The sequence below is a fragment of the Rhyacophila brunnea genome, unplaced genomic scaffold (assembly GCF_057557595.1).
Source record: "Rhyacophila brunnea isolate RB1 unplaced genomic scaffold, BYU_Rbru_1.0 scaffold_6, whole genome shotgun sequence".
NCBI classification, from domain to species: Eukaryota; Metazoa; Arthropoda; class Insecta; order Trichoptera; family Rhyacophilidae; genus Rhyacophila; species Rhyacophila brunnea.
This window is the reverse complement of record NW_028233276.1, coordinates 22,340,286-22,366,374: the sequence shown is the minus strand read 5'-3', so window position 1 is coordinate 22,366,374 and position 26,089 is coordinate 22,340,286. Positions and strand designations below refer to the sequence as shown.

The window sequence follows — 26,089 nt, the reverse complement described above, 5'->3', positions numbered from 1 at the left end:
CTTTTCAACTTGTGTGATTAAGGTTATTTGTAATATAAAATTATTCAAACAACATATTATTATGACTTATGCACAAATGACTTTCTTAACTTATGTAGCTATGCAGGTTTAAACTTCATGCATAGGATTGGTACAGACATACTGTAATAATTTTATTGCAAATAATGCTTACCGGCAAATCGGTTGTGATCCATGAATCGTGGCTGTCAGGGAAGTAATACCAGTGCATCAGAGCCTGGCGACCTCTCCGCAGTACCGGTCTTGAATATTCTTCTTCCAAAGGATCCGTAGCCGGATAAATTATATGTGTAGCATCATCTTCATCCTCTGAAAATTGAAAACAAAGATATCATAAATTTTATATTAACAGTAAGTAGTTTCTAGCATTCCGTAAGAAATAATGCATTCTAGAGAGATAATGTGAAACTATAGTAGACGATTTACTGAATATAGATGATACGCATGAGATAACAAATAAATATCGTATTGAAAAGAAAATGGTGCATGTTGTGTCATGTTTATGTTCTTCCTTCTCTTTATATTTTTAAAGTCATCAAGTCATAACATTCAAATTATATACTTACTTATATTGGTTTCTATGACAATAATGACATTTTATACACCACGTCCATGGGTTATACAAGTACTCAAATGTTGGAAAAAAATTCTTATACAGTAAAATTTCGATAGAATGAACTTGGATATATCAGATAAATTTTATAATTTCATTGGATAACAAAATTCAGCTTTATTACACCCATTTTCTTGATTTTAAAGTTAATTATAAAAAAAACTTGAAAAGTTCATGATTTTTTCAAAGCAGGTCATGCCACAAACAACGGGTTTCCAGATATATCATCTGAAGTTGAATAAACAGGAAAACTTTATTATATCAGACTTTCGGCATCAACGGACACCCCCGCGCCTGCATCAGGTCGTTATATTGAGGTTATACTGTATCTTTTTATATAAACCAATTACATTGAATGAACGAAACATTTGAATTCTATTTCATATATAATTACATATTATGTATGTCACTTGTACTACAAAGTTTAATCCTCAAAAACATTCATTTGTCATTGCTAGCATCAAAGTCTCAGTTAAGTTTTACTAAATACATTAATACCAAGATGTCACTGGTGTCTAAAAGCCACTCTGCGGAACATCGGATATAAAGTAAAAAACATGCCAGTAAGGAACTAACCACAAATTTCTCCTTGGTGCGATACAATGATTTCTCTGACGCGTCCGGCAGTCGCTCTGTCGACATCGGGTCTCACAAACACACTTGGCAACCGCAGGCACTCTGCTTCCAGGAGGCCGCTCTCGATTTCCATCATTAGCTGAATATTCAGGTCTTTTCTCGACGGGTTCTTTAAGTGGGAAATGATCGGGATGGGGAAGAAATAATTGCATATTAATAGGACTGCATTGTATGATTTACTACACTTGATAAAGTAAGATTAGTATTAACTAATGACCATAATGTAAATGTATCTTAAAGAATTATCTCCCAAAAGACAGTATAGTAAGTAAAGAAAAGGCATTTAAATTATTTAGTAATTATCCAAAACAACATAAGTGAAAGTGGTTACCTATATGAAACCACAATGTATTTACAGTATTAGAAAATCACTAATTATAGTATTAATTAATGAAATGAATTGTATTATAAGAATATATTTGAAATATGTTTATAAAATCTCATTAATTTGTAGAAAGACAAATTTGGATGATGCATTAACAATTAGAACAATTTATGTTGATGATCACGAAAATGTGTTATATATATCGGTGGTTTAAACAATTTGTGCAACTGTAAATGTTTCATTTGACAGATATTCGTCGCCATAATATTAGTAAAACGTGATTGTGAATACTAGCAGTGATTCATAAATCAAATGTATGTGCCTATGAAAATCCAAAGCATTACTAGTAAAGTACCAACCTAAAAATATACAATTCGACGAATAGGTAAGTATGTGAAAAATAAAACCTAAAAACTACAATAATTGCTAGTGGAATCAAACCTGTACATATTTAAGACTGATATGTTTAATTACGTGGTTTAAAAGCTACTTTCCAGTGTATATATTATATTTTGCTATATGACATCTATTGGGTATTTAAGATAATATAAAAGTATTTTCAGTAATTACTAATTTTTTTTTATTATAATGTTGTCATTAGTTCATTTATGGACCATTAAGCTTGTAATAAATAAATAAACAATTGGTTTTGCTAACCTGAAAGTAATGTGATAAATACAAAATACCAAAGAATTATTCCTTTAACAATTCAATATGCAAATAATCATAAATATCTTGTTTAGATCCCGATGCAATGTTAATATTTTGTGTTGTTAGAACATACAACAAACAGTGTTAGCACAAACAATATTATAACATCACAAAAACACAGAAGGTCGATAAACCTCTAGCAAAACTAAAAATCCATATTATATATTATGTTTACTTACTCAGATACAAGCAATGGTGTGGTTAATAATAATAATGCTGTATGGGGGAGAAAAACATACACAAAAACGTTGGAAGGAAGCACAGAAGACAAGAACAGTAAGAAAAGCACCCCAATCGTGAAAAATTGCAACCGTGCTCTGCCAAGAGATAATAAAGGAGGACTAACAATCCCATATAATGTTGGCCATGTTTTATATTGGCCTACAGTAATCATAATCTACTGTGGCATAAAGAAAAGAAGTAAAAAATGAGAACAACTCTAGTCACATGTTTTGCTCTGACAAAAATACCATACTCTTAATAGAAAGACAGTGTGACAGCATTCGTACTTCCATGGTAATCAATAGTTCAATTAAGACCTACTATATTATATGGGTAGGAGATCTCTCGTTAGGTGAGACACTCAGCAGAGTATCTCACTCAACACGTATTTGTTCGATAAACTTTAATACAAAAACCAACAGACCCAACTGAGTTGGCTTTTTGGCTACTTTATGATATGGTTCAGGTAGAAAATGATATAAAAATATTTCACTATGCAACATAATGTCGTTATATCTTGCAAACCTCACAAATCCAAAACAACTCTTTTTAGGGGAGACAGTAAAAACCCGTGTCTGTAAAATTGTATGTATGCAGTTGGCCGTATCACACTTCACCGTGAGCTGTTGTATCGGAAATCGATGGCTGTATAGCATTCAGATCGAATTCATGTCTAAATAAAACTCGTAATAAAAATCACCGGCATACAAGGGAAAGACAGAAAAAATAGGTAAGTGAATAAACTAGAAATACAATCATATCGAATATATATTTATATAAAATTCTGAATGATTCAGAAGTAGATTAGCAAGTAGGTGCTTGATACATTTGATATCAATCAATATCAAATTAATGTTCTTATTGAATCTATTAAAACTTAAACATTACTTTCTGCAATAATCCACGAACAATGTGGCATTTTTTTCATCTCAATGCTATATGGCCATCTATTTGTTATACGACAGCTCACGGTGAACTGTGATACGGCGAAATGTAATACGTACAATTTATATGTAACCGTAAGCACCGTCTAATTTTCGTTTTAAACAAAAGTTTCAAATCCAAAAAATGAAAACAAAGAACAAACTCTCTACAACTGGTATTTATGAAGATTCTCCATTGTATCAACATGATTATAGTGCCACAAATTTATCTGGAGAATTGATGGGGAAGCCACAGTCGAAAACTACCCAATCAAGACTGGCAACTGAACAGAATCTGACAATGGAATGGTGTCATTATATGGCGTCATTATAATTCCATTTTTATCCGCTCTACAGATAAGTTTGTGGGACTGAACAATGTTTTTATGGATTGATTTTTGGAAATATTAGATGTGGTTTGAGTGCAAGAATCTTACAGAGGTAGATATTTGTTGTACCATCGTATTCAATAAAAATATTATGTTTGACCAAAATGAGATTTACGAGTTTTACAAGATAAGACTGACAAAATGATATTCCATTATGGTGGAAAGAACAAAAACAAGTCTCTCTTACTGCTCTTGTCTTTTCACAATAAAAAAACGTGATATTATGTACCAATTTGTTAACATATTAATTACCCCTATCGTGCAATAACAAAGGATTATACATATATAAGTACTAAATTGTAATATATACTTAATTACACAATAAGTATTGTAATATTTAGGCAGTCATTTTCAGGAGCTTCATTTTTGAAATAATTGCAAAAAACCATTCCAGCAGTTCACGTACAATGTACATACTTGATGAGACTATTATTTTTAGTATAGTATTTTAAAAAATATATTTTTTAAATGCAAATAAAAACTTCAAACTGATCAACGACTTCAAGATATTTCGTCAATTACAAACATCATTTCATCATATCGATGAAATTATTATAAAATTACTAACCCGACATCCAGATCACTCCAAATTTTAGTTATAACGTACTTGCAGTTGCTAATAATTATGGCTAATAATTACTTGCTAGTAATTAGGGCACTTAACTGATACCTATGCAATTTGATAAGCATATCATGTAAAAACTACTAGTTAATTCATGCACTTTAGCACAAATCCAGTGATTTCAGGTTTAAGTCCCTTCTAGTAGGTATATCTGAGGTAGAGGTGAGTTGAAAATACTGTCACAAGTTTGTGTACTTAAGTTTCGGATGAAAATACCCATACTAAGTATTTGTTGCCCAATAAACTTGTTTCAAGAAACTTGAAACGTATTAGATGTTCGAATTCGAACGCATTCGCTAATATATGCGCCGTGACTCGCTATTCAGCGCTATTGATATTAAATGCGCGCGAGCGAGATATCATGATACACGTATGTCTAGCCGTGATATTATACTCAACTGTCATTGTTCTCCCTTTCTCCTCTGTTGTAAAGTTGGTATAGTGAAGGACAGAAATGGTCACGTGTTCGTTTTATAGGATACTTTTGAGTTCGCCTTAGGGTTTTAGGTTTAAAAGAGTTTTTGGTTTTTGGTTTTAGTTGAGTATGAAACTTTATCGAGTCCAGGAGTCCGACACATGGTATGAGATCTCGCCGACCGCTAGCTAGTTCGTAGTTTTGCCACGTATGAAATCATCGCTTCGGCGTCGCGACTCGCGTTTGTTTAGTATGCGACGGGTTTTAATTTTAGTTTTAGTTGAGTAAGACATTTACATCGAATTGACGTCAGTCGCAAGCCGGAATAACGGAGTTCTGATAACGTTAACTGACTACGCGTTTATCTGGTTTCGTCACGTCAAGTTTCTCGATTTTTTAGTGTTATAATTGTAATTTGTAAACATAAACTGAATTCAAATTATATGCGTGATTGTATAAATGGATAACTACTGAAACATGAGTGACTAGCGCCACAGTTCTAGCTGTACCTGTCTCGAAAATGGGACATTTCAAAAAGCCGACGTATTTTTAACGATTCTATTAAAGCTGATATTTCAAATACTAGTAAGTATTTTGGAACAAGTTTAGATACCAAGTATTTTTTTATACTGGTAGTAAGTATACTTAGTCTTCAAAATCGACCAGTTTTCCCACCTCTAATCTGAGGTATTATCAAATAATGCATATTCAATTATGGTAAACTTGATATAGTTAATCGTTTAGCATTGAGTCTTCGCCAATTTTATTTTTTTATTGATTCTACAATCCGATGTGGATCTCGGCTGCGTCACGAAATTCTAACTTATTATTTTATGACACATGGACGTTAGCCACTTGTTCGATCGATTGGGTCCATGCTTTTGGTCCAAACACACATTGAAAAATGTGAATTTGCCCGGCCCGGGATTCATGCCTGAAATCCATGATTTCCTAAGCAATTACCACTCGCCCATCGCAAGTCTTCGTCAATGGAAGACCTTAAAAATATATATAAAAAGGGGAACTAACCCATAAACATTATTGTCGGTTTGAGTGAATTTAAGTTATCCCCAGCTTATCCTTGACAAAATAACTAGAAGTCTCCGAATTTGAGTTAGGTGTGAAGATAAAACGTGGTTATTTCAGTGGAAAGAGTTTATTTATTATATATAATAATCATTTGGCATGTCACGTTAGTCGAGGATGTTGGCAGGCTGCGTTGCGGCATTGCTTGGATGGTGCCAGAGGCAGGGCGGGGCGGGCGTGTTAGAGCTAATGCAGCAGACTGGTTTGGTGGGCGGTAGGTGGAGTAGTGATGGCGCGAACACACAAGGATGCATACCTTACCAACCTGGAAATCGAACTTGCGCCACCTCTGCTCCGCCTTGTAGCGGAACATGGTGGACAGAATCTGGCAGAGGGCACCGCCTGGTTTCAAGTCCAGGAAGCATTTCATCTGCAACAAAGAATTATGAAAAATATAAAAAAAAATATTATAAGTATTCACATAATATTCATAAGCGTTAAAAAGATGTCTTTGTTAAAACTAGTTTTGGCACCAAGAATTATGAAAAATATAAAAAAAAATATTATAAGTATTCACATAATATTCATAAGCGTTAAAAAGATGTCTTTGTTAAAACTAGTTTTGGCACCTACTTACAACGAAAAACAAATCCTCGTTTATTACAGTTTAAACAAAATGATATAAAAGAGTAGTATGACTTTTAGAATGTGTGACAAATGAGTGTAACAAAATGTGACTGCAGTTTGAATTAAGTGTGAATTACCTAACTAATGCAATGTGCCCAAGATGTGCAAACTCATTAATAAACCTAAACATATTTTCCATTCATAAACTGTGACATCTCTAGACCTGATTTGGCTTAGTTTCATATATATTTCTTTTATTTACAACAGTAAAACAGAATTTACAGATTATTAATAAAATATTACTGTGAAGTATGATATCATAATATATCGTCACTGTTCTGGCAGAAGACACTAATTCGAAAAAATTACATATTGAGTTAGTTATACCAAAATGTTCCTTATTTCAAACTTTACCGTCTGGAAACCTTCTTAATAAATAAACAGTCTTTATTTTAAAGTCATCCTTTTTACGATTACTTAATAAACTCACATGATAGACCATTTCAAACATTTTAACAACTTCAAAGTCAAATTACTCAAAACTAGTATTCTCCGGTTAGTGCGTTCTGCCAGAACAGAGACAATATGTAGGTATAACAAAATACTATGTATTAAATTAGTATGAAGACACAGTGGCAGAAAAGATTTTTTTTAATTAAAAAGTATGATAACTTCTTTGAAATTATTGCGTGAAATTAAATCAAATTGGTCAGATATCTATATAAAATTTAAATCCCTTTGATTAATTATAATAAAATGTAACTGAATTATTCGGGTGCAATAAGGGACAAGCGTTGCCAACCAGTGGCGAGGGGTGGGAGGTAGGCTATTAACATTCAACATAAATAGTGCACACTAAACTTTGTGGTGCTGGTTAGTTTTTAAAATTCAATTAAACCCTGCCTAAACCAAACCATAATAGTTTAGGTATGCTATGGGTGATCTGACAAAATAGTGCACACTCTCTTTCATACGTATTTGTTTTCGTTGAATTAAGAATACATATTACAGATGGTGTTGGTTAGTTTTTTAAATTCATTAAGCCCTGCCTAAACCAAACCATAATGTAAAAAAAAATATTTTTCTATTTATAAAATATCTAAAATCATGTATGATTTAATGGCATAATTTTAGAAAGGTATTTTATAAATAAACGAATATTTTTTGACACAGTAGATATGGCTTGGATTAGACAGGGCTTAATTGAATTTTAAAAACAGAACAAACACTATCTACATTCTACCCACTGTAGTCTTAGTTCAATGAAAACAAAGTTTAGTATGCACTATTTATATCTTACCAACCGTACTAGGTACAGTTATAGTACAATACTATATTTTTTACACATTTGTTCTATAATAAGCATAGATAAAGATGGCAACACTGAATAAGGCTGAAACCATTATGAAAAACCCATGATCACACAATAAATAACATATAACATGCATCCTCATTGTAATCTTGCATGTTCCCTGATAATAATTAATAAACAGTGTGGTTTACCCTTAGTTGTGTCATTTTAATAAGCAGTACTTGGACAGGAATTAAAATGAATCATTTGGTCATAATAGTAAATGATTGACATACAAACAGTATCCAGTGCTCGGCCACTTATTCAGTTGTTCACCGTGAATAATTGTGCATAATGATTCAAAGCCATAAACCAAAGCAATTCTTACAAAATAGAATAAAAAAACTCAATGGGTATGCAAAACAGACAAGAAATGCGGTTAGGTTGGGTTAGGGCAGATGAGCTACATTGTCATAATATCAACAATAATGGCCATTTGAATCCATGAAATGGCTGTTGGGATGTTTTACATTTCCATTATTTCACTAAATTAATAATAGATTCTAACTACTCGAAACTCCTGTTAAAAAAAATTGAAATACCACTCGTATCACTTATGCTACATCTGAACCGAACATTATTTTTCATTTACATAATAAATAGTTTGAGATATTTGTAGTTCACCTCACATTGATAGAACTCAAAACCACGTGAAAAATGTCAAATGTCGACATAATTATAATTATTATAATATCTATTTACCTAAGTGTATGTCTTGTCGTAACTTCGATGTTTCAAAATAATAGGAAAATCTTATACTTAATGAGAAAAACTGTCAGTACCGATGTATTTTAGACGATACTTCAGTGAAACGGCAAATAATTTTCAACTAAAGGCGCGACGAAATTTTGGACTCGCTGGCAATTGGAGAGCGAACGTCGAGGTGTGAATACGTCAATTTTTTTCGTGATGGCGACGGGGGTATTAATTCTTAAATCGTGTAAAGATGACTAAAAACGTTACCCATTTACTTGAAAAAGAAAACATGTGAATGAATATATTATTGTTACTAATTAATAGAACATAAGTTAAAGTGCCCACCACCACCCGTCATATATGCACAGCCGTGGATATGCACGGCCGCTTTCTATGACGCTTTAAACGTGTCTGAAAGAAGTGATTTTAAGTGCTCATTCCGTCCCGAGACGGAGCGGCACGGGACTGATGCTGCAACCATGCACCGTAGTGCTTAAAGAAGAAAGTTAAGAAAGAAAATTTATTTTTAATAATAGAACAATAAACAGAACATTAAATGGACGCATGTTGGATTTATATGACAAATTATATTTCGTTCGACATGCGTCATTTGCACCCGCGACCCGCAATCCACACATCACCTAGCCACGATCTTTTAATTTCAATTTCAATTTATTTATTTTACACCAGCCACCAAGAATGGCAGAGTTCACATTTACTCAGCGTATAAGTCTGATCCGAGATCCGAGACACCCTCGTATGTACTTGTCACATTGTCGTATTATGACGCGAGCTTCACACTTTTGATTGCCATGTATTCTTTGTTTCCAATAATCAAAAAATAATATTACATAAATCATCAACACTCTTTAGTAATTACAATAATTACTCATTACATTACAATGCACAATTATTGTGATAAATTAAAATGTATACAAACAATATAATAAATAATTACAAAAATTGTTGGGATGTCATTATTTTTCTCATTTAAAATTGACATTCGTGGTCATCGGTCTTCCCGAAATTCCGATATTGAAAATGCTAGAATATCGGGATTTCGAGATACAGTAATAATTTGTTAAATGATTTGTATATAAAATAGCGATTTTTATGAGCTGCTAGTTTCCTAATAAAACACAAAAAAATACAAAATAATATAATATTACGATGTATTTGAATATAAATTTTAATTGATTTGTTTTGTATTATTCCGTTTGAATAGTTTTTTATGACCCAGGTTTCGCCTTTCGGCACTAGGTAGATACTATTTAATAATAAATGTTTGTCTTCGTAAAATGTCTTAAGGCACAACTTCCTTTCTTCATGAGCAATACATTCAATTTAATATTATTACCGAAAACATTGAAACAACAAAAAAAACGAGTCGTCAGGAAAACAATATACAACAAACACGCCGTGAATTGAAAAACTTTTGTAACCCCCGCTCTACTAGATGCCTGCTAGATGATGACTTCTTCAAACCTATACCAATCCATCATCTCTGTACTCGGCCCTTTTTAAAGATACCTATCGAAAGTTACAGCTACAAACGAGTTCCTCGTTTGAAATTTACAAAATCAGATTCAGTATCTAAGTACTTCATTTATACATAGACAACATAATAGTATTATTATGTGGCTTTGTTCGAAAGAAATCTAAAAAACGACTAGCGAAATCTAATTATGGTAATGTGAACACTAAAAAACCGGTATTGTTGAATAATTAATCTTGGAGTCTTCGGTTGATTGATTTTGTTTTTAATAAAATGACGATTAGATTATTTTGTATAACATAAAAACTCAATTATGATTGCATCACCAAACGTTCATTGTATATAACGAATGTTTGTTGATGCAATTGCGGCTTTTTTATATAACTTCCCTAGTTAAACCTTAATAATTCAAGTAGGTACCTGTACCTAGTAGCTGTGACGCCCCGTGGGGTAGGCAGGCCATGCGTGGCATAGGGGTGGCGAATGAAGAAAAGAATGCAAATATAACAATTTTTGAGGGCAGTGGCGGTTTTTGCTTCATTATATAATATCGACATCTTAGTTTTAAAAAATAATCGAAGAATGAAAAATCCGGACAGCATAACTATTACTGTATGTGTATGATAATACATTTTGTAATGGTGGACACAAAGACAAAATTTTCATAAAGGCGGCTTCAAACCTGTCAGCGCTAGGGAATCCAATCCCGAGCCAAAATTCTGATCCCGGGATTTCGGGATTACAATTTGACAATCCCGGGACTGGTCCCGGGATTGGCATTTTTTTCCATTGTTAATATAAAAATTTTATATTTACAAATAACATTGATAAAATCGGTCAAAAATAAATCTAGTATAATTTATACTATTGAAGACATTTATTGTTAATATTGTATACGTTCAATCTTGGAAATACACAAGTTTAATGGAGTAAATAATATTGAAATATAAATAATAATGTGAATTTAATATGAGATTTCTGTTTCAGACATAATGAATGGATTGGCGAGATTTAAAATAGTAAAGCAAATAATCACGGCGTACGTATGGCCTTTCCGCATCATAAATCTCATTAGTCCGCCAAATATGAAACTGCCGTAAAACGTATGATATCATGGTAGAATTACTTTGTTAAAAGTGCGAAGCATTGTTTTTTTCCAATCTTTCTCATTTTTAATAATTCATGTGAAAAAATAAAATGAATCGGCAACCTACACATGGGTATAAATCGAACTTCATTCAAACTCAGTTTATTTCTAATGTAGTTATTTTTTATTAAAAGTATTTTTTCCGTTTTATTTTCGCTTTTATTTTATTTTCCATAAAAATTGATAAAAAAATCAATCCCGGGATTATGTTTATCAATCCCGGGATTCATAGGTATCGAAAATAGCTCGGGATCCCTAGTCAGCGCCACATACCCCACGTACCTAAAACCACTACTTACTGTTTGAGAGTAAGTTTCGTGGAAATGCTCTCTCAGTGAACGGAGTCTATGCGAATGTATGTGCCATGATTATAACTCATGAAAATCTGGAAATGTACCTATTCTGTGTAATTGATTTACTTTTCAGGTCATTCAGTGTCGATTAGGGCTATAGCCCCTTTAACCCTATGATAAGTCCAGCTCTGTCCACAGTGCAGATATCCATAATATTGATATATTCCACCTATGTGAGAATGAGTTTAGGTGGATGCTGTTTTATAAATTCTTAAAATAGGGTCTACTTAGCTCATTTGGCCTACTTCCATGTAGGTAAGTACTTCATTTTTTTTTGTATTTACTCTTTTACTAATATTGCTTGTACCTACAAATTTGTCATTTTTTAATACATAGTGTTTTAATACTATTTCTTTACTCTTCATGTCATAGTTTGAACGTCTTAGATTTGTAATTTTTAAAGTTCAGTATATACAGATGTAAATAAATAAAATTGAAATGAAAAAAAAATAACGGTTTACTTATAAATTACACGTTTATGGGTAAACTGACGTGTTTGTGGAATTTAGATAATTGCATTTTAAATCTCGATCTATTCTTAAATCGACGATAATATGGCGCTCCAATCAAACTAGTATGGATGGATGGATTTATATTGATGGCTGTAAGATTTTTTTATTATTGAAATTTGAATGGTTTTACAATCACAAATCCTCTTAATCCACACATAGTCAATTTTTGGATTCCACTCGATTTGCATAAATACTACTTCATACTTCGCAGTTAATCCGGATTAATATAAACATGTACTCAATGAAATGCGATTGGACGAACGTACGAGATGTTTCATTTCCGATTACAATTTGCGGGAAATGTGCGGTTTACGCATTTTTCAGTCTCGAAAAAAAACTTCGAATTCGATTATTTATCGAACAATAATAATTGATAAAATTACCGCAGTGGTGGCAATCGGAAAGAGAACATTATGTTTTTTTTTTCTCCGGTAAGTTATAAAATGACAGAGCGTTTGATCGCAGAGGTCAGTCGTAATCAAAGCGCGGTCTCGAAACAATGTTTTGGTCAATTATCGCGATATCTGTGGCATGCGTCGCTGCACATGCTACAGATGCCAAGTTCGAACAGGTAAATTCACCAAGAATGGCAATCACATTTTTTAAAACATAATTAACTATTCAGTGTTATCGAATACAAAACAATAACCTTTGGAATTGTTTTGATACGTTGTGTTAGTGGAAAGTGAATAGGCTGTGATTATGGTTGCTATCCATAATTGTTATGTATCTTCGAGTTAATTTTAGAGTTTATTCGCAATAAAAAAAAGGTTATCACTAATTCGAAGAACGGGTTAGGACCAAGCCGCGCGGCGCTGTGAGTTGCAGCAAATTTACGTAGGATATGGTGAATTTTGCCTGATTCCAATTATTGTAATCAATTGGGATTAGGCAAAATCCACCACATTCTGCGTTAATTTGCTACTTGCCCAGCGCCGTATGGTTTGACATCAAAGGATGAAAAATAAACACAGTACTTACTACCTGAATTGCAAGGCAATACCAACGAGAAGTGTCAATCAATTACTTATATATTAATTCACTGGTCCAACGAAAATGAGAAAACCGTATCTGCCCGTAGATAATTAACATATTAAATATAATATTTAATTAAAAGAACTTACAAAATTAATAAAAATGCGTGATAAATTAGGAGGTTATTCTGAATTTTAAATGGCACCATACAGAAAAACGAATAAACTAAATTGTTGGGATAAAAATATGACAAATCAAATGGAAGTGTGAGTAATGTTTATCTTTTGTAGTTAGATATTCAACAAAGCGATACAACATTAGTCGCAAATCCAAAAAACAAAATTATTTAAAATACAGTCACCTATTTATCTACCCCAATCTGGACGGACTTAATGGACGTAAACATCAAACAATACTTTAAATGATAACGCAGACATCTCTATTAAAATTAAATTGCATTAAATAATCTGGACCGGTGGTGCAGTATCAAAATAAGAATGAGTTAATTACTAACTGGATCAAAATGCTGTACATTTTCCAATCTTTTGTGATCATGACAAAAATACGTATCTTCCATTACACGTCAATATCTATTGATCAGGCACCTGGTTTACCTCCGATAATGAGAGGTTATAAGTTGATTTCCCGACAGAAGGTCAATAAAGTAATCAAATATAATAATGCAGGTTATTATTTTATCAAATACCCTGCAACGCCGCAGATAAATAATAAAAGAAAATTACGTTGTTTATAGCGTAATATAAAATAATATAGAATCACTTTGGTTTTGTAGTGTATCATACCTGCCTGCAAACGATAGAGATCTCAGTAAGTGTGTTACATTAAAAATAATATGAAACATCAAAAAACCGCGTATGAAATTGAAATTGAGCGGAAGTCGGAAATTTAATGTAAATCATGATGAGATAACATAATTTTTGTTTAGCACACGTTTGCAACATTCTTAATCTTTAAATGCAAACGTAACAAAACAGGACCCATTGACTGCAAGTGGATTAATAATTACATAATATACCCATATAATATACATATTATATTATAGTAAAGCAATGAAAATTATTTGTTGATACAGAAACAACATGGCATTATCGAATTATTTTATTACAGAATAAATTATAAAACGAACATAAAATAAACAGCAAGGAAAATCAGCAATTATTATACTGCTTACCAAAACGATAAAATAACCCGTTAATAAAATCGTTAAATCGGAGATGACTGTTTTATAGAGTCAATAAAAACAATAATTGTTTTAATATTAATACTATTGACCGAATGTACTTGATGGAATTTGAATTTAAATTTTAATGTATTTAAGTTTCTTACTATTCCATTTGAGTCGTTTTTTGCGACACGGGTTTCGCCTTTCGGATTCTTCAGGCGCTGTATAACTACACTAGGCATATAAACACTGACTAGTCGTCAAATGGAATAGTAGAAAACTTAAATCCATTAGAATAATTGCTTTATTTTTATTTACTTATGAAAATATAAGTATGTAGATATATTATATTATCGTAATTCATAATATGTAATTATTATTAGTATGCATTACAATAGTATATTATTTTCATCGATTTATAGTCATCATAAGATAAGACAATGTTTATATATTTTAATTTATGTCCTCCAATATATCAATTATTATAATAATATGTTGGTCATCAATATCTCTCGACAATAATATGTGGATTTATTCGTGAAAATATTACCTATGAATGCTGAATGTATTCCTGAGAAAATGTCACTGCAAATTATAATTTCTCAGCGGATATTGATAATATAAGCAACGCATCTAGTCCTAATAGTCCAACATTGAAAGTGAAGCAACTTAATGTGTGTTGCATATCAAAATGACACTTATCTCCCAAGTTATATTTTCTACATACAACACTTTGGGTATAGTCATTAAAATATGGTCTACAAAATATTATATATTTTAATAAGAGGATTATTTTACCGTGTCTTTGTTTACTTATGGTTGCTGAATTATTCAAAAATGGTTTAAAATAAGGTAAAGCACCCGTGATGGGCGAGCGGGTAATGTGTCCGATTATCAAGTTGTGGGTCGCGAATTTGAATCATGGATCACAAATTAACATGGTGTTTTTGGATCGAGAGCGATGACTTAACAGGTTAAGCTAATTAGTTAGCATTCATTCCTCGGTAAAATAAAATATGTTAAGAAACGTCTTCGAGGCGACTAATATCCACAACGGATTGTAGAGCCAATGATGATGAATAAAAAGAAAATCCTCTAGTCACTAGTGTAACTAATTTAATTTGCTACACACTTTAATTATCAAAAATTCTAAATGAGAGACTACAATTCATACTAGCAAATTGAATATTAGTTTTATTGTGAAACGCAAAATGATAATAAAGTAGTCAACATACAACTATTAACTATCAATTGCTTTGCAATTGCCACTACTGATTATTAAGTTTTATGGAGAAGCTCATGGATCTGTATGCGAGTGCAATTGTCAGAAAACGTGAAAATATACAATATGTAAAGACATTAATTTTTATGTTTTTGTTAATTGTTGTAAGGTGACAGGAGCCATCGAACACGGGGAAGGTCCCCACTGGAGTGACGAACAACAGGCTCTCTATTGGGTGGATATCTCACGAGGAGATTTGTGGAGGTACCACCCGGTATCTGGGAACATCACTACTTGTCACATTGGTAAATAATAATACAATTTTATTAACTTTTACAGCCAACTAGGGTCGATTCAAAATATTAATAATTTTCAGAGTACCTATTTCAAACATTTCTTGTTTGGAAAGCAAGATCAATGTGTGATTCTGATTAGATTTTGCTCAACCGAGTGGAATTTTATTTAACTAACGCCAACTGAACGAACGAGCGAAAGTGGAAATTAATAGTTCGGCACAAATACAATTACTGATGTACCCTAATAATAGCCGACTGCTAGTCTAAACTGCGGTCATGGGTCCGAATCTTAAATGCCTGGGAAAATTCACATATTTCAACGTGTGTTTAATCTGGACCAAATGAGTTGAGCGAATTACTCCTCGTAGAACAGGTATTTTACTAATGCTTTGCGGGTGTTGGTGTTTGGTCACTGTGGAAGCGGTAATGAATAAAATTTATAAAATGACCTCAGTCTGGTCATTGTCGGTTATGCGCATTCGTTCGGCTAGCTAAATGAAGGAGCACATTAAGACACAGTTAATACACATTTAAAATGTTTTTTTCAATATCAACTTTAAATGCGGATATAAAAAACTGACATTCAGAAACATTCAAGCTCATTCAAATTAATAAAGTTAAACAAGAGTTGACCAACTAAAAATTATCGATACAACGCGTTAAATATAGTTGTCTATGAAATCCCAAATCAATACAGACGCCCGAAGAAAACAGTTAAGTTGACGAACGATGTCGAACAATTAATTATACGATATGAAGGTAAACAATGGACCAATTAATTGTTGTTGGTCAACTCTTTCGACGTTTTTTTTTTATTTAGGAAACGAACAGTGTTCGTATTAGTAGATTATTAGTAGATCTAAATCATGAAATATACATAAACCCAAATTACAACATATGCCACAAAGCAAATTATTATGATTGAGCAATCATATAAACCTCTGACTATTTACTTATAATAAATCGAAATTTCTTGGTGGCATTGATTGCACATACGTCGGGTATAATGTTGCACCACATTATTACACGAGGTTGAACTCGCGCACTTCTGACGAAACCTTCATAATAGAAAAATACATTACTTATAAATAATCGAATCGGAAATGTGCATTTCAGTCATTGATCTTGAGATACAATTTCCAATCAGTACTATCAATCAACCAAGGTTTAAGATAGATCCCGTGATTACCACTCGACCTCTTTATTCCGAAATCCCTACTGTATAAAATGATCAGAAAAAATAATTAAATTATCGATTAAGACTACGAAAACTTAAACTTGAGATGCGGCGATTTGGAAAACTAATAGCTCACAAAACTCACGTCGTGACACTACTGCCACCCGCCGCGCCTCAAGTTAAAGTTCCTTGTCTCTAGTATGAAATGTTTTTGTTATAAAAATTCATATTACTATGCCAGTAGCACAGTAAATGAAAGAATAGCAAAAAATCACGAGTAGTTTATGCCTAATCCCGGGATCGCGAATGAGTTAAAAATATTGTAATCCAGCATCTCTACTGATGACTGTGTAAATGTAACAATATACGAAGGAAGACGTATCTTACAGAAGTTGTTAACCGAAGAACGATTATAATGTCTAGTCCAGGCCAAGATACATCTGCCCGTAAACAAATGAACATTGTATACAAACGGTTCACAAACATTTATATACCTAAATACATAAATATAAGATATGTATTTTTATACAGATGAAAATGTTTTTTGTTGTATTCCGCCAAAACATGTACAAATATATCGACAAACAAGCAAGTGTGGCCATAATTACGGTATTTTTTTTACTGTATCATCCAAAGAGATTGGGTATCATCGGAAATAGCGACGAGTGGTATTGGGAATGTTGTGTTGATTAAAGCGCGATTTTTTTTATTAGCTTGACAGTCGAATGATACTATTTAATTTGATACTAGTATTTGCAGGTGCGCCGTGTGCGATGAGTTTCTAAACTTTCAAACAAACAAAAGACTGCACGTAGATTTGTCTATCGGCAAAAGTTTAGAAACCATTGTATAATTTGTAGGAGGACGTGTGTATTATGGTCTAAACTAGACATGATGTAATATTAAACAAGATAGTAATCGGCAGCTTTCATACTTATATATCTCTTTGCTTTTATACCTTTTTTTAATAAATAATTAATTTGTAAGTAGTGTTTGAAGTTAGTAAGGTATGCCATCCCCTCCACGTACACGTGTATTGTTTTTTATGCAAGATTTGGTTTCAAATTTACAAAAATGTTGTTTTTTTCGTGTCCCAACCAGTTTTTGTTACTATGTAGTTAAAGTCAATGACCGCAAAATCAACATTTACAATAATTAATCAACTGATTTTGGCATTGAATCGGTTGGATCAAATCAATCTACTGACTTATTGAATGTTTATTTGCGGTTTTCACGCTAATTATAAGAGACCGGCAAAAAAATCCTTTCACACAATGGTGAACATTATCGCAAAACCATGACTCCATTTTTCTGTATATTTGTTGGTATAGGTGGATAATTATAAAGTTGCACCATGTGCAAAAGCGGTTTGCAGTGGTTACATTGAAATAGGCATTGCAGGAAACAATTCTAATACATCCGCAAATCGCCTTCGGTGCCACCATGTAATGATTTACCTATATGTATAATATTGACTCCAATTCGAGTGATCCGTTATTAGACCAAATACCTTTAATTTCATAGATTAAGTACAATATAAATCAAACTATGAATAATGTCGGTTCTCCAAACAATCAATAAAACGACAGTGGCGGATAAGGCACATAACCCTCCCATATTAACGGTCTTTAGAAGCACCATTCAGTGGTGGTGCTTCTCAGCGGCGCTAACAAGACGTGAACTCTGAAAGTATTAAGTTTACATACGCACTAACTTTTACCGTATTTTGTAAGTATGGAATGGGCGAATTATTCGTAGTATGCATTGATAAAAATCAGAAAGCAACGACGTTAGTTATGTGTACAGAGTACAGACAACTTTATTTATCTGTAGAATGGCCAAAAATGGAACTACGAACTACCATTAGGGCTTGAAAATTTCATTCGAATGTCAGATTTTGTCCAGTTACGAGTCTTGGTCGGGTAGTTTTCGACAGTGGCTCCCCCATCCTATTCTTCAGATAAGTTTGTAGGTCTGTATGTACGTGAAATGCATCAAAAACGTCGCCGCCAATAGTAAGACCTTAGTATGACAGTCGTGTGTGCCTGCCACTGTGGGTCTTCTTTATTGCGCGTGAAGGTTAGGTACAACACTTGGCGCGCCGCTAAGTGGCGTCTAAAACACTGATGAATAACTGATTTTAGAGACCTCTCATAGCCTGGCCTTACTCTGATACCCATAGTATATACACCGGATAATAGCGCCACATGCTAAATAAATTCTGACACTTAAATCTGAAATGTAGCGAAGAACCATTGAATGTCAGGCTAATCGAGTATATTGTTATGCTGTACAATATTGACTGCTTCCATGCGGCTTTTTAGGTGGCGAAGTGACAGTTGTGATTCCTGTGAAGGATCACAAGAATTCCTTTGCAGTGGGCATCGACACCGAACTGAAGATGTTAGAATGGGACGGGCACAACAACTCGGCGGTGGTACTTCGTCCCCTGGCTGACTTCGCGCCCCAGCGAAAGGGGGCACGACTCAACGATGGCAAAGCTGACTGCGACGGGAGACTGTGGCTGGGTGAGTTAAGAATTGATTTTCTTTGCTGTTATTTATCGGTGATATCGGTGAATTCCTCCATTTGAAATGGCACATACGGTCACGGTGTCATATGGAGAGTAAATATGCATCAAAGGCAAAGCATGAATATTATTTTAAATAGTGCCAGGTATTCCAAATATTGTTAACGTAAGACGAGCGATTGGTTGAGCATTCATAATTGATTTAGACTTAGGACATAAGGTTTGCTTGATAAGTGACGATTGATGAATTTACACCTGAGGTTAACTGGGCTATTCGAAAAATGATATTTTATCAGTTGACACATAAAAAAGGATATTAACTCGTTTAAAACGCATATGACTCTAATTGACGTGCTTATTATAATGTTATGGTACTTAAGTTGTTTATATTATATCGATTGCTAAAAAAACTGGCCCACGGTAGAATGGTTGAAAAAAGCACATATCTCCAAAGCAGTCGGTTCAGATTAAAATCCTGATTTATTTTTCAATGTGCGTTTGACCCGGAGCAAGGACCCAAGAGGTTGATCAATTGGCTACCAATCATTATTCATAAAAAATCTGTTGATATAACCTCAACCATGTGGTGGGTGTAGGTTTATTTATCCATCGTTCAATAAAAGAACGGTGAATGAAAACAATTTTGCATTGAATTCTAATGGATTTAAGTTTTATACTATTCCATTGTCGATAGTATTAATTTTGCCTTGATCGAAAAAAATGCTTCATTCAAATAACATTAAAGTCTAAGGAGTAGAAATGTATAAGATTTTGCCTTGCAGGAACCATCGGAGCTGAAGTAAATGAACAAGTGGATCCGAACGCAGCCTATTTATACAGAGTGATGTGCAACGGTGGAAAACTACCCGAAGTTAAGATGGTCGTCGAGAATGTGACAGTGTCCAATGGCATCGCGTGGTCGGCTGATGGAGCCATCATGTATTACGCGGACTCGCCAACCAGGAAGATTGATGCCTTTGATTTCGACGCATTCAACGGGACAATAAGTGAGTAAATTATCATCAAATCATAATGGGTATTGAAGTGAGTAAATTATCATCAAATCATAATGGGTATTGTACCAATATAAATGAGATGATACTGTAAGTAAATGAAACTGGGCTTTTTTATATATTATATAAAGGAAATCTTTATTAGAATTGAGAATACACAAGTGACACTGAAACATCATTATTTAGATGAACAATCACAAAAATCATATATGTGTTATATACATAATGAAGATATGTCAAAACAAACGGCTATCTTTCAATGCGCCTACAAATAGAATCATATTTTTTCTACTGTTTGCAATTCAGCCACACTAAAAACGTTGAGGAGTCGCCATAAACTATTATAATTCAAAATGTTCATAAGACTCCCTACAGTTCAAATCCAAACCGTTACTCAAATAGTATCATATTCTCAACATTTTATAATCAATTATGGCATTAATTTCATGATTTAAAAAAAAAATTACAGCATTATTGGTAGACAAATTCTTCACAGTAAATTATCAACAAGCAAAATGTCGACAAAATATTTATGTAAATATTCTTTCAAGATCTGGCTGTATTTAATCTCAATGTCAGAGTACAAGTATGTGCATATAGAAAAATATATTTCCTTTGACGTCTCAAGGATACCAATACAATAATAATAATTAATATTATATTTGCATACACTCCAAGTTCAGTTGCCTATTGTACCGATAATATCATGAAAATACGAGTGACAATTATTGTTCTTTTGAAAAGGTAATCGGAGAACAGTCTTCGACTTGGCAAAAACAAACATAAGCGGAGTGCCCGATGGAATGACAATCGACGCTGACGACAACTTATGGATAGCAATGTACAACGGAGGAGTGGTAAGTGGCTATTTTAATACTCACAAGCACCATCCATCAGTCAATGATGATATCATACAGATATTTCTCCAATTAGCTGTGGTATTGGTATGTGTAATGCTAAATATTCATAATATAAATATTCAACCTTCATTTTATATTAATAACTCCATACTTTATTCAATACGTATCCCCTCCCAGACAGACCACTTAGCAACCATCTTTCAATTGCATTTTTTATGGAGATTATAAGAGAGAAACAACTCAAAAAGCCAAATAGTAATGAAGTAGATGCGTGGATGGAAAGTACATTGTCAATTTCTAAAATCAATAGGTACATTAAAAATATATTGCTCAACTGGAATTCAAATCAATTTCCAATCTATTCCGACACTATCTAAATACCGTATAGGGAAAAAAATAGGTACCTATTTTTAAATATGGAAGCATTGGTTCATAAGAAACAACAAAATTCGTTATTAAATGAATTTAAAATCAAATACAGGCTGTCCTCGACTTTCGTACATAATTGGTTCCAGAAAATATGTACGAATGTTGAATGTACCAAAGTAAAGCAATGTAAAAGTAACATCAAAAAGTACATTTTAAAATATTTATTTATCAATGAGGATAGGGGAGTAACTGCGTGGAAGTGTTGTTTTTGCATTATTGACAAAAATCTAAATTTTAAGAACTGTACTAAATAGCGAATTGTACGAAAGTAGAAGAACATACAAAAGTCGAGGACCGCCTGTAATTACGACTATTCAGTAATATATAATGTAAAAATAACGCTAAAACGGGGATATTAGAAAATATTTTCCTTGGTAACGAGTAAATATAAATATAATTACATTTTTCAATGTGTTTAAATCCAGAGCATGAACCGAATAGGTCAAGAAAATGGCTATTAATCGTCTTCAAATTTTTTTTTAATTGCCCATTTGAATTCTTCCTTGCAGGTGATCGAAGTGAACCCTCATTTAGGACACCTTATAGCGACATTCCCGGTTGAGGGAGCCATTCGAGTAACTTCAACATCGTGGGGAGGCGCCTCCCTCGATGATCTGTACGTGACCACCTCATCAAGGGGCGGGGGCGGTGGAAAGGATGCGGGACGCTTGCACAGGTTGAGAGGCACCGGAGCCAGGGGCAGGCCGGCACACAACTTCTCGCTGGATGCTTGCAAAACTACCAAGAACTGATCGCTGACAATTCGTGGCAATTTATTTATATGAGTGTATTTAAAAATCTCTATAGGATTCGCCAGACTCGATGAATAACATAAGATACCTGAGGGTGGTAGGATACCTACATTTATATACGGCCAGCACACAAATTTCAACAAAATAATGTCAAACGTGGTCTACCATTCGCAAAATTCATAAAATGTTTGCATGAAAAAAGGGTTAATTCGAAGATCACTTTCTTAATATTCCAAATGACAATATAATATACCTACCTACTTACTGTTAGCTATAAAATTACCAAGTGAGAATATTTCCTAATAAGATATAAATAAGTATCGCATTTAAAACTTAAAAACATACTTTTTAAAACTATCAATGCATAGATTTGAAATTATTTATATATAGTATATTATGCACTGCTCAGTTTGATAATACAATTTATATTAAGTGATACAGATAATATCAATTATTAAAATATTTTATTACAATTTATTTCAAAGGAATTTTAACATTATTGAAGATAATAAAATGTGAAGTAGTAAAAACACTGAATTTTATTCTAAAACAATTAAAATATAAGAAGATTATACATACATAGCATTACTTTGTGTTTTATTTCCCATGAAGTCAACATTCAATGGTAAATTGGTATGATAAATTAAATAGGTAATTAAGTCGATTTACTAGTATAATTCTTTTACTTGGTCACTCCACCTTTTCATCAGTATTCGCCCTCTGCCTCTTTTACCAGGCACATTGCCCAGAACAATCAAACTTTCTGGGCCATGGCGAACAGTATGTCCAAAGGACTGCAAAATATGACGCAAGCACACAGAGAACAGCCTCCCGCTGATGCGCAGCTAAATATAGTGATCTCATTTAAAATTTACGATAGTTCCTAGATCAACAATCAACCTTCGGCTCACTGAATAAGATCTTGATATTATCAAGACAAGCATTGAATTTTATTAAGGAAAGAAAAAAAAACTAAGATACTTAGGTAGCAACATCGCCTTTTTATGATGGTTCACATCTGGATGCACTTCAGGAGAGTTAAATTAAAAAATAATTACCGACCTTACCTTAAACTAATTACCGAAAGTACCTTAAAATTCGTTGCCCGAACAAACATGAAATATCATTTTTTCAAAATTTACCTTCCCGTTAATGCATAGAAACGCTCTTAAATACTTTGACCCGATACCCGGACCAGCCACATACACATTGCGTAACAAAGGAATATCTATATCAACATGGCGTGTTGTAAACCAATATTGCACTGTTAACGATTTTGTAATCACTTCTACCATGTGCTAATAACTCAGATAAATCAGTTCTGTAATAATATATCACATAATATATTATATCCTAATGTTAACCCGCCTTCACTCCCACGATTCCCCTCCACCCTCCATATTCACCAAAACCCTGAAGACGGTTTCTTAGATTGTATTTAAATATAGAAATGAAAATTCTAAAACCATTTCTTCAAAATATACAAAATTTAATTTATAGCACCACATTACAAGTTTATAACGAAAATGACTATATTTTTTTTAATAACCTTAGTTGTATGATAAGCCTTTTATATATTGATTTTTTTAAATTGGATCCACAATATGATGTGAATCTTGGCTGATTTTTATTGATTATTTTATCTACACCTGACTCTTGCTTACAACTTCAACTTTAGACCCTTTTCACACTTGATTGAATATATGTTATTTTATTTAGATATCATTTCGAATAAATATCATCTATATGCCCAAGGATATTAAATGTTATGCTTCAACGATCTTACTAATAAAATCCCTGACATTTTTCTTAAATAAATACTAAACAAACATCCACAGAAATCAAATAAAACCTTCAAAAACAAGTATTGGCAGCAATTTACTGAAACAATACAATTTTTTGCAAGATTTTTTAATAATCATTACTCCATTTTTTGTATCAATAAACACCACAAACAACGAATGATTTATAAGATAGTTAGTTGAATAAAGTTCTGATCAAATTGAGGTGCATGTCGCCTACTATAACGTGACGTCACAGTAAGCTGCCATTACGGGAAAAAAGTATGTAATGCGCTTTTTTATTGGTGTTGAAAATATTATCAGACTGATGCTCCCATCCCGTAGCACATTTTGAACCTTTAAACGAACATTGTCAATTAGCAAAATCTGCCGAAATCACCAGAACAACAATGAGGTCACCTCACGTTGAACTGCACTGCATCGACACCTGCATGACTCAATGAGCGTTTTTATCATCTTCTACATATCTACACTTTCTGTCATGTCAAAATCACATTTTTTTGTTTTTAGCGGTTGGCACTATGTATTTTCTATAAGAATGTTGTTCATTATCTATGGTCTGCAGGTTGGGTTCTGTTCAAAATATTATCTATGGATGTCATGTCGCAAGTAATTTTAACGCACGCACACGTAGAAAGAAACTGTTAAAATTAATTAAAATTAGCATGAATAATTAATAATAATTCAAATTACTAATACATTATAGTTGGCACTCTTCATCAGTGTCATTCTTCAATGAATTTACAGAGATCGTGTTCGTTCAAAATATTCTGCAAAATGACAAAGCCATAGACTAAATTCATCGCCGCGACTGCATAACAGTAGGCGACATGCACCTCAATTTGATTCGCACTTAAGTTTCATTGTGCAGTAATTACCAAAGAAATCGGACTACATACTAGAGAATTTTTTTAACTATAGAAAAATTATATTATATGCACCGGCAGTCGTCTCGTTTATTGTTACCTTTTCTGACGTTTAGCTGTGGTTTCTATTCACACAATAATACCACGTTTACACATGCATGGATTTACTGCTAACATGCCATGACAAAAAAATGCAAGTTGCAAGATTGCATGCATGAAACAAAAAAGTTTAAAAGCTTCTGCATTTTCACATGACAATTGGACTGTGATATCTGCGCCTGCACAGTAGAATGGTAGTGGCGAATCTGCCGAAAAAAAACGAACTACACCGCGCAGATACTCATTTTAGGGTTAACCGATTTTCACAACCTGTCAAATAGTACCATAAAATGACAACATCGTGTCTCGCTTACTCTTCCAGAATGAGATTGGCGAGACAGTCAGCACTTTTAGGTGTAAACAGTTATCACCGCGATAGTTTAAAATACACACTATTGGTGCAAGTAAATCCATGCGCGTGTACAGGCGCTATAATATGAAAAATGTCGAAAATACCTGTAATAATAATGAAGGAAAAATCAAAGTGAACAAGTAACCACATACTAGATTTGAAGTGTATTCTGCTATACCAGGGATCGGCAAACTTTCGACATACATAAACAATTTAGATTTTTCTCAAAAGCCGTATTTAAAAAATATTATTTATACATGGCTAACGGAGGGGGTGACAGCTTGGAGAGACGTCCAATGATTAAGGTGATGTCTCTAGGTAAAGTTGTTATCGAAAAATAGCTAGAAAAGTTTATTAATCGGTAAATATATATTCAAAAGTAATGAGAAAAATAAAATAAAAAATTAAGATGTATCGTGGAGTTCTATATACCAAAAATACGTGTCAAATTC

General features: G+C 33.1%; 2 protein-coding genes across 3 annotated transcripts in view; one reads left to right on the top strand and one right to left on the bottom strand.

The window, feature by feature from the left end:
• mor (SWI/SNF- related protein mor) overlaps positions 1 to 26,089 on the bottom strand; it is a 48,475-nt gene that overhangs the window by 14,601 nt on the left and 7,785 nt on the right. The window contains exons 3-5 of one of the 2 annotated variants that reach the window (XM_085957148.1): positions 6,217 to 6,330; positions 1,208 to 1,376; positions 173 to 327 (exon numbers count right to left, since the gene is read on the bottom strand). In XM_085957148.1, the coding sequence (XP_085813274.1) occupies positions 173 to 327; positions 1,208 to 1,376; positions 6,217 to 6,330 (438 nt within the window). The remainder of the gene's footprint in view (positions 1 to 172; positions 328 to 1,207; positions 1,377 to 6,216; positions 6,331 to 26,089) is intronic. The other variant, XM_085957149.1, reaches the window with a different exon arrangement.
• On the top strand, positions 12,552 to 23,105 carry LOC147065414 (regucalcin-like). The gene is made up of 6 exons (XM_085957150.1): positions 12,552 to 12,652; positions 15,631 to 15,766; positions 19,259 to 19,462; positions 20,247 to 20,471; positions 21,222 to 21,334; positions 22,276 to 23,105. Exons 1-6 carry the CDS (start codon positions 12,581 to 12,583, stop codon positions 22,516 to 22,518), a joined length of 993 nt encoding a protein of 330 aa, XP_085813276.1. The 5' UTR covers positions 12,552 to 12,580; the 3' UTR covers positions 22,519 to 23,105.

Coding starts and splice junctions, on each gene's coding strand:
- LOC147065414 (XM_085957150.1), top strand. CDS start 12,581: ATGTTTTGGTCAATTATCGCGATATCTGTGGCATGCGTCGCTGCACAT. Junction 12,653..15,630: donor CAGATGCCAAGTTCGAACAG/GTAAATTCACCA, acceptor AATTGTTGTAAG/GTGACAGGAGCCATCGAACA. Junction 21,335..22,275: donor CAATGTACAACGGAGGAGTG/GTAAGTGGCTAT, acceptor TCTTCCTTGCAG/GTGATCGAAGTGAACCCTCA.